The 10,449-nt window shown below is 33.5% G+C and overlaps 1 protein-coding gene across 3 annotated transcripts in view; it reads right to left on the bottom strand.

Moving 5' to 3' along the window:
• Nucleotides 1–10,449, bottom strand: part of Glmn (glomulin, FKBP associated protein) — a 39,136-nt gene that overhangs the window by 11,093 nt on the left and 17,594 nt on the right. For all 3 annotated transcript variants that reach the window (XM_010644925.1, XM_033758281.1, XM_010644924.1), the window contains 8 exons: nt 6,766–6,819; nt 5,639–5,669; nt 5,260–5,349; nt 4,375–4,416; nt 4,208–4,281; nt 3,268–3,352; nt 2,607–2,713; nt 1,773–1,833 (listed from right to left, as the gene is read on the bottom strand). In XM_010644925.1, the coding sequence (XP_010643227.1) occupies nt 1,773–1,833; nt 2,607–2,713; nt 3,268–3,352; nt 4,208–4,281; nt 4,375–4,416; nt 5,260–5,349; nt 5,639–5,669; nt 6,766–6,819 (544 nt within the window). The remainder of the gene's footprint in view (nt 1–1,772; nt 1,834–2,606; nt 2,714–3,267; nt 3,353–4,207; nt 4,282–4,374; nt 4,417–5,259; nt 5,350–5,638; nt 5,670–6,765; nt 6,820–10,449) is intronic.

A 10,449-nucleotide genomic window follows, 5' to 3' on the forward strand; every position in this document is an offset into this window, starting at 1 on the left:
TAATGAAAAGATGGAAATAAAGTGTTTGTAGATGGGGAGGGGAGGAGGGGTGAAGGGAGGGCAGGGACAAGGGGAAAAAATGAGAACCAAGACTTGTCATGTAGAGGTACAAGATCCCAACAATGAATGCAACTGTACTGTATCCCTAAAATATACCAATGAACTCAATTAAAGCTGGAAAAAAACAAAAAAAAAAAAGGAAAAATTCATTCACCTTCCTGAAGCTTCAGGGCCTCCAATAATTCTGACTCTTACATTGTATCTTTTCTGTTTTACTACTCCTTTAGGAGTGAGGATTTAGTTTGTAATGTCAGAAGTTTTGGCCACTGCCTGGAGTCATAGCCATTTCTACATCTTTTAGATATGTGTTCTTGTGCAAGTTAATGATCCTTTCCTGTGCCTACATTATCAGTAAGAAGGGAAAAGTAGAGTACTTTTCTTTCAGCTTTGTGAAGAATAAATAATATACAGCACCTAGCCAGAGTAGTGGTTGCCTCCGGCAGGGATGGAGATGGAGCAATGACGTCAGAATTAACTAGGAAGAGGCATGCGGGAGCTTCTTGTGATGCTGGTAATGGTCTGTATTTGATATGGTTCGGGATAAAACAGATCTACACATTTACTAAAACAGTGAATGTACACTTAAAATTTGCATTTTATGTAAATTTTACTTCACAGAAACTGACAAATATTTAACTCTGCTTAATGAAATATGTGCTGAAATATCCTGGGCAAACTATACTGATTTCTGCACTTACTTTGAAATGTGTCAAAAAATAATTATAAATGGAGATGGATACAAGATAAAGCAAGTACAGTGAAATAGGAGCTAGGTGGTAAGTTAAGCTTTGTTGTGTATTTGAAAATTTTCACAATAAAGTGTTGAAAAGAAATTGACATCTGGTATAGAGTAAGTATCAGTCAGCGATACCAATTAATTACTAGCTGAAGAGAGATGAACAAAAGGTCAAATAACTGGATATACTGAATCAGTCAAGAGAGAAGGAAACTGCTACTTTTCCCATGAACTTTTCATCCCAAATCATGACTTACAATTATTTTAAAAAGTTTCTTTGGCACCTTTATGATTGCTTTCATTCTTTCTATTACTTTCTTTTAACAACACGATTCAAATAGTTACAATTAACAGAGGTGACACATATAGGAAAAGCAATTATTAGACTAGAGTAGGTGGAAAGAAGATAAAAAGCAAATTAACTTTACTGTATGACAAATCTCTTTCAAACAGTTTTATATTTGAATATGTCTAATGAAGAGCTGTTTTTAAAAATCCAACTTCCTACACATTATACAAAAGGATCTGTTAACAAATTCAGTTTTAGTGCTGAAAATACTTTTTCAATTTGTCATTACTGATGAGGTGATATTAAATATCAGATAATTTTATCTTATATAGCTCAGACTTAAATCATGAAATATAGATAGAAGAATACTAACAAGTCACCCAAATATATGTGGAGCCCCACAAGGTCCGTTAACTTAGGGCCTTCTACATAGCTAATCCAGTACAGCTCAACAATGAGAGCAGAGGCACAGAAGGAAAGGAAAGGAAAAAGAAGTTGGATGTGGAGTGGCAGGTGCTTCTGAGAATTAACTAGAGGAGTCAGAATGATTGTTGGAACCTCCTTTCCCAGCCTTTGTAGCTGGGTAAGATTATTAAACAATGGCTTATATAAGTATTAAGAAAATCTCAAATATTACTTATGCATTTTTAATATACTCACAGTTTCTTTTTCAAATGATTAACTTACTTGATTATTTTCATTATCTTTGATAATCAAATACCTCAATAAATTTAAAGCAGCCATAATCCTGTTAATTAAAAAGATATAATCTGTTACTTATAGTTTTATATAATCAACTTCAATGCATGAAGGAAATGAAAACCTTAGCAATATATATACATATATACATATATTTTTTTTTTTTCAGTACCAGGGATCATACTTGGGCCCTTGCACTTGTGAGGCAGAACAACTGAGCCAAAATACGGCCCACTAGGAATATTTTCATAATTATATTAGACATTGGAAACTTCTGGTGACATCTTTGGAGTAGTACTAGCTTATTACTCGTTTTCATTTACATTCATAAAATACAATGGTGAAAATTACTGTTTTCCCCCCTCAAAGAAAACCTGTTACCTTTAATATTTGAAAGTATCATCACTTGCTTTCTAGATTTTAAGTTTTTTTTCTTTTTATAAGTACTTATAAACATTTCTCAACATTCATTCTAGTATACCAAAAATGCAATTACATGTTTTATCTAGGAAAAAAATAAAACAACAAACCAAACTATATAATCATCTTATAAATGATACTCATGAGATTTGTAACTTTTAGTCACAAATGCCATAGGTGCAAATCTCTATGGAATTCTGAGTACATGAAGAATAAAAATTTAGAACGCTGGTCACTCTTAAAAGATTTTACTTTGTTTCTTTATATCAAAAAACTTAAATATGATATTTTAATATAATTTTGTGACTTAAGCATAGATCATAAAAACCACAGAAATACTGAACACAGTATTTTATTACTTTATGTAGTTTATTGTTTGAACCTTAGTGATAGTTACCTTACCTATCTGAGTTTTGTAGCAAATCTGTTTCAGCACCCTCTGGGAGAAACAGTACTAAATCTAAAAGAGAAATCAGCTGCGGTCCTGTAAACCATTTGTTAGGTGTTTTCTAAAAAGCAAAGAAAAATTGGGAAAGGTTTAAATAACAGCATGATAAATAATGCTTTTCTAACACTTTAATACTACAAAAATAAACTATCACACATTAAAATGTTTTTAAACTTTAATTTCCACACTTCCATTCACCTTCCAAGACATCTGGAGCAAATCTTGCCAATCTGAGAACAATGGTAGTTGCTCTGTTTTCTATATGGAATTACTAAATATTCACAAACAGATAAAACAAATAAAGTTTTCATTTATTTTTTTTCAGAAATATATAGCAAAACAAAAAAGTCATATATCAACTCAAAGAATACAATTTAAATGTATAATTAAGAAAATTTCACAATTCAGAGTTTTAATAGTAGAAATAAGAATATACCTTAACACTAAAGATAAATCCATATTGTGTATTCCACACAGAAATAAAATAAATTAATATCAGACTGCTTTTTTTTTGTTCTGGGGCTTGAACTCGGGACCTTGCACTTGTGAGGTAGGAGGCGGCACCACTGAGCTAAATCCCTGGCCCAGTAACTGACACTTTTGCTATGTTCTTACCTTAAATGACATATCAATTTGATTTTTGATATTTTGAATAACAAAGGCCTCCACACCTGAGTGATTACTTGTACTCAGTAAGCACCTAAAAAGCAAAATGACAGGACATGAAATTATACTGAATTGTATATTGAATTGAAATTATACTGAATTGTATTACAACTAAATGGTGATAAAAGTTTTATAAATTCACATGAGACATATGTTACTTCTGGGAATATAAATGTAGAGTGAAGGCAATTAGGATGATTAATCAAGTACAAAGTCATATCTTTCAAAAAGAAATTTCTATTAACCCAGTTTGAATCTTTCTATGCACAGAATTTAATACGCCAAGAATTGAAAACAGTTCAATAACTTAATACCTCCCAAAACTATTCTTTAAGTAGATGAGTGCTGGTTAGCTTAACTGAAAAAGGAAACTCCATATATGACTAGGGTTATAGTTTGGATCTTAAATGTTCCCCAAAGGTTCATGTGTTGAAAAGGTTTGGTCTCGAAATGATGGCACTGTTGGGAGGTGATGCTCTCTGTAGGAGGTGGAGCCTAGTGGAAGGAAGTCAGGTCACCGAGGTGTGCCCTTGAAGAGCACTGTGGGACCCCAATCATTCCTTTCTCTCTGCTTACTGGCCTCCAAGAGGTGAGCAACTCCTCTGCCACCGGCCTGTGGCCATGATGTTCTGCTTCACCACAGATCCAGAAGCAAAGTTTAGAGTATTTCAATTAATTGAATTGAGATATATATACTGTTATGCACCTAATATGTATGTATATATTATCGAACATAGTTGATAAACCCTTTCTCTGTCACAGATAACTCACAATACTGCTTACCACTATGGTAGAATTACATGTAAAACTTGCTGAAATACTCTATGCTGGCATTAACTGGGTTTTCAATCAGCCACACACTTAGCAATTAGTCCTGCTTGATACATACCTAAATAATGTATATTTGCCTTGCGAATCCAACTTGTTAATATACAACTGAAGCATGGCTAAACCTTTTTTCCTCTAAAATGGAATAAATATTGTTACATAAAATAAGCAAAGATTAAAATTTCTCATTATAACTCGTTATTATTTAATCCCCCAAAATTTACATACCAGTGGCTCAACGGGGCAAAACGTCATTACTTTGACTAAGCTCTGGAAATAAAAAAAAAATTAATTGAGATGTAAAAGGATCATACTGTCTATAAACAACTATGTTAATCAATAGTGGATACTAAAAATTTGAGACATGAAGGCAGATTATAAGGATGAGAGATTTACAAATAAGGTAAATTTATTTTTCCCCTGATGTTTTCATTTTACAATCTACAGGAAACTACAATCAGTTTTACAAGTAACAAAGTGAAATGTTATAAAGTGATTTTCAAAGTGAATGATATTTTCAGTTCACAGTGTCAAGAAAAATGAAACCAAATATGCAGAATATAATGAATTGATTAAAAATGTTTAATATATTAACAAAAGCCATGTTTTCCCATTTAAATATTAAGAAATTTCTCCATTCACAGCTATGGATATACCTGGATATAATAAATAAACCATAGGAGGGAAAAATGTATGGTAATGTCTTCAGTAATGAGTCAGTACATGCCTCACAGGGAGTCCTGAGAACATGAGTTATGAGAAAAGTAAAGGAGCTTAATTCTCCAAGATCCCTACAAAAGCAAAGCATTAAGAAAATTATGTTTGTCACTAGATGCAATGTCATCAACTATGGTGGCTAGTAGTAAACAACTATGGTAATTAAGTTTTAATTAAATTTAAAATTCAGTTACATACTTCAAGTACTGTACTCAATAAGGGTACTGGCTATAGAGCACATATAACAGAACACTTCTATCATCACTAAAAGTTCTATCTGATGACACGACATTAGAGTTTTCAGAAGTAGAGAAGTGGGAGAAGAGTCGTGACCTTACCTAAAGTTCAGAACAGGTGGGGGCCTATTTTCAAGATCAGAATACATTTTTTATTTACCTGAGGTACAGTAAGGAAACTCTTGATTTCTAAGTACTGGTAATGTAGACTGTTATCTTCTATTCTGAATAAACCACTCTCCAGCAGCTCCTACAGATTAAAATATATACAGATAGGTAGAAGGTAAAGTCAACAGCCGTATCTATCGACATGACTATGTATTTAAATTATAACGGGAGTCAGGCATGGTGGTGCACACTGGTAATCCCAGCTCTTGAGAGGTTGAGGTATGCACTGCTGCAAGTTTGAAGCCAGCTTGGACTATATAGTGAGTTCAAGGTTAGTCTGAATTACATGGCAAAATCCTTTCTCAATCAGAAAGAAAGAAAAAGAAAAAGAATAATAATAATAAATTATAACAGAAGAAAACAAATCTTACCAATCCTTTGGACAAAACAGACTCTTCTGTTCTGGAAGAGAATGTTAAAATTTATCAATGAATTTATAAATTTAGAATGATTCTTTAGGAAAAAAATAAAAACTGAAATTTAAAGACTTAAAATACATTATCAGAAAGGAGAAATTCTACTGAAGAACTAAATCAAAATTCTTAACCTAATTTGATCTTCCTTAATTTTGATCCACACCTGATCAAATTAGACTGCTCAGGAATATTTTTGTATTTCAAATCAATAATCTTCAAGAGGAAGTACTAAGAAATAAATTAAATCTCATATAGTTGTATATATTACAGTTGACTGTGTTTTGGGCTCAATAAATATTTTATAAATTTCAAAAATACTAGATTTAAAACAATATTTTCATGGTATAAAATTATAGAAACTATATGAAATGAATATAAAATCATTAGAACATATATAATGCAACAAATCTAAAGAGTTAATAACTACTTGTGCCGGGAGACCCTTGGAAATTTCTGCTTAATAGGCTGAGGTTTTGGACATTTGCTGTTATAAATCTTCCTTCACCTGGGAAGAGATGGGATTGATAAACTGTCACTAATGTTCCTAGAGACTAGTATTGCAAGATCCTGATTAAACTCAAGAGATAATTTAAATATGCTATAAGCCAAGAAAACAAAGGAAATAGAGATGTATAGAATTCTTAAATCTATCTGAAGAAATTATGCATGCCTGTTACCTTGTCATTTTTTTCTCCTTTTAAGAAAATCTTTCTTACCACTTCAGATAAGCTAAGCTAAATTGAATGACATCACTGCTAATTATCTAAGTTATAAAATGTGAGATCAAGTTGCTTCCTTCCTTATGATGCAGTTCACAGACTATATCCATGCAGTAAAAACATGGATGAATTTCCTCCATGGAAGAAGTTATAGCAAGGTAGAGGTGTTTCAATTTACTCTTTTGAAATAAAGTTTGAGAAATGGGTATGTAGAAAATGCTTAAAAGAAAAAAAATGTTTACTAACTTTTATAAAATAATCAGTTAAGGCCTAGCAAGAGAAGGCAGTCAGTCTCCCTTAATCTTGACAAGGACAATTTTAGCACTATTAGTTAATCTTTACATACAGTGTAAATGATCTTACCTTTGCAAAAACACTTCAGTATGCCCCATATTAAACTGTAAAATGTATGAAGGGCTAAAATAGAAAGGAAAAAAAAAAGCATAAATATGTGCACACATGCATATAAGCATGCATTTATTTATTTATTGCACCCAAGGCCTTCACCCTTGAGCCATATCCTCAATCCCTCTTTTATTTCTTATTTTGAGACAGGGTCATGCTAAGATGCTTAGTTGCTCACTCTTGGCTTGAATTTATGAATCTCCTGACTAAGCCTTCCAGACTGCTGGGATTTCAAGGAAGCACCACCACAAATAACACACATTTTTTGAAACTTTACACGCATATATAATGTTGTGGGTTGAATTGTATCTTCCCAAAAAAAGATATGTTGGCGTCATAAACTCCAGTAGTAAGAATATTACCTTACTTGGTATTTACAGGGTAATATAGAGAGAAGTCTTTGGGGTAATCCAATATGACTGATGTCTATTAAAAAGAGAAGTTTGGCTGCACATGCACACAGGGAGAACACCATTTAAATATGAAGTAGAGAACAGGGCAAAGTAAAAGCCAAAAAATATCAGATTGGTAGCAGATGGCAGAGTAGTGAGCAGCAGAAAAAGAGACTTAGGATATGTGGTGTCCTGACACTGGAATACAGGAGCTTGAGGAGAACAAAAATGAGGGAATCAGTTCCCCAGGAACCAGGAAGGATCTGAGGCAAGAAAACTACAGGGCCAGGAATTTAGCTCAGCAGTGCTGCTGCCTGCCTTGCAAGCACAGGTCCTGACTTCAATGCCTAGTACCAAGGGGGGAAAAATATCTCCCCTCTTGCTACCATGTTGTTTCTCCTCTGCATAGCCTGTCTGTTATCCACCCTACTTTGGAGTCAGCCTATTATGGACTGAAACCTCTATGAACCTAAGCCAAATAAACCCTTCCCCTTAAAAAAAAAAACAAAGGGCCCGGGGATTTGGCTAAGTGGTTCTGCTGTCTGCCTTGCAAGCACAAGGGCCTGAGTTCGATCCCAGGTACCAAAAAAACAAAACAAAACAAAAGAAACAGAGAAAGAAATTAAACAGAAAAAGAAAGAAGGAAGCCAACAGCAGAAAAATAACATGACAGAGATAAGACAATACATATTAGTTATAACAATCAATGTTAATGGTCTCAATTCACCAACAAAAGAAACAGACTGGCAGAATGGATCAGAAGCAAGAGATCCAACAATATGCTGCATACAAAAAACACATCTCATTAAAAAATTCATAGATTGACAGTTAATGGATGAAAAACAATACTCCATAAGAGACAGGGCTCCCCGCAAAAAGCAGGAGTAGGCATTCTATTTGTAGACAAAGTGGATTTCAAGCCAAGATTGATTGAGAGAAGTTCACATCCTGGTAAAGAGAATAATTCAAGAGGAAGAGATAACAATCCTAAATGTATATGCACCAAATGGCAGCACACCCAACTATATTAATGGACCTGAAAAATCATACAAGCACTAATACAGTTGGAATGAGGGACCTCAATACTCAACTGTCACAAACAGATCAACTACATAAAAAAATCAACAATGCAGTATTCGAATTGAACCAAGCTTTTGAACAAATGGACTTAGTACATGTCTACCGACTATTTCACCCCACAACATCAGAACAGTCTTCTCAGCTGTACATAGGAGTTTCTCCAAAACAGACCATATACTAGCTCATAGAACATGCTTAAGTAAATGCAAAAGAACTGAAATAATCCCATGCAATGGGATACACTGCAATGAAATAAAAAATCAACAACAAAAACTACAAGAAATGCAAAAACATATGCAAATTAAATAACATCCTCCTGAACAACCAATGGGTCACAGATGAAATTACAGAAGAAATCAGAAAATTTCTACAATTAAACGATAATGGCAATACAACATATCAGAACTTAAGGGATGTAATGAAGTAGTCCTATGAGGGAAATTTATAGCGGTGAATTTCCGTATCAGGAAAACAAAGTAGACTAAAATAAACCACCTAATTTTGAACCTCAAGCTTCCAGAAAAGGAAGAGCAAGGTCAAGCCCAAAGCAAAAATTATAAAACTGAGAGCAGAAATGAATTCAATGGAAACATAGAAAAAAATCAATTAATAGAAGAGTTGGTTCTTTGAAAAATTAAATAAAATTGACAAACCCTTAGCCAACCTTATCAAAAAAGGAGACTCAAATTCATGCAATTAGGAATGAAAAGGGCAAAATCACAATAGATCCTGTGTAGATCCAGAAGATCATCAATACATACTTCAAGAACCTGCACCCTAAAAAGATAGAAAATACACAAATCGACAGATTCCTAGATACATATAAAAAATAAAGATATAGAAATTCTAAATAAACCAATATCACCCAAGGAAATTGAATATGTAATTTGAAAATTACCAACAAAGAAAAGCCTTGGCCCTGATGGACTCACTGCTGAATTCTACAGGAAATTGAAAGAAGACATAATTCTGCTACCCCTCAAACTCTAATGAAATTGAAAGGGAAGCATTATTCCCAACTTCATTCCTAAAAGCAAGCATTATCTTGATTCCAAAACCAGAGAAGGATCCAACCAAAAAGGAGAATTACAGGCCAGTCTCCCTAATGAACATAGATGCAAAAATCCCCATATAAGATACTGGCACACAGAACGCAGCAAATCATCAAGAAGGTTATACACTGTGACCAAGGAATTCAGAGATGGTTCGACATACACAGATCAATAAATGTAACATACTATATTAACAGAGCCAAGGACAAAAACTAATGATTCTCTCAAGATGCAGAAAAAGCATTTGACAAGGTCCACCATCCATTCATGATAAAAAAAAAACACAGTACAGAAAACTGGTATAGATGATCTTTATCTCAATCTGATAAAAGCCATCTATGACAAACCAACAGCCAACATCACACTAAATGGACAAAAACCGAAAGCTTTCAAAATCAGTAATAAGACAAGGATATCCTTGCTCAATATAGTTCTGGAAACACTAGCCAGAGCAATTAGACAAGAGAAAGAAAGAAAAGGAATAAGGATAGGAAAGAAAAGAAGTTCAATTATCATTATTTGCAGATGACATGATACTCTACACAGAAGACCCCCAAAAGTCCACCAAAAGACTTTTAGATTTGATAACCAAAACTCAGTGGTGTAACTAGATACAAAGTTAACACTCAAAAAAAGTCAATAGTCCTCCTGTACACAAATAATAGTCACAGGGAGAGAAAAATTAGAGAAATAATCCCTTTCCCAATAGCATCCAAAAAAAATGAAATACCTAGGCATCAATCTAATGTAGGAAGTAAAAGGGAAGAAGCAGAGTAAATGTGGAAAGGTGACAGGCGATGAATAAGGACAATAAAACAGGGACCGGATCATGCAGAAACTTGTCTCAGGTGTCATGTGTAGGCAATGTGGAAGTGTTTTTAATTGATGACTTCACTTAAAGCTTCACTTTTTTAATGTGTTGAGAATGGGCTGGATTAAATAGAAGAGAGAGTGGATATATAAATATGTATTCAGAATACAGAAGTAATTCAGTGAAAAGATGAATGTAATTGTGAATACCTAGACAGTTCTCTTGCTTATTAGTACTGTACATAGTGGCCCCAAAAGTTTTAAAATGAACAATGGTTTAACACTTCTTTTTTTTTTTTTTTTTTTTT

Source organism: Fukomys damarensis, unplaced genomic scaffold, assembly GCF_012274545.1.
Source record: "Fukomys damarensis isolate Sample0158 unplaced genomic scaffold, DMR_v1.0_HiC HiC_scaffold_33, whole genome shotgun sequence".
Classification (NCBI taxonomy): domain Eukaryota; kingdom Metazoa; phylum Chordata; class Mammalia; order Rodentia; family Bathyergidae; genus Fukomys; species Fukomys damarensis.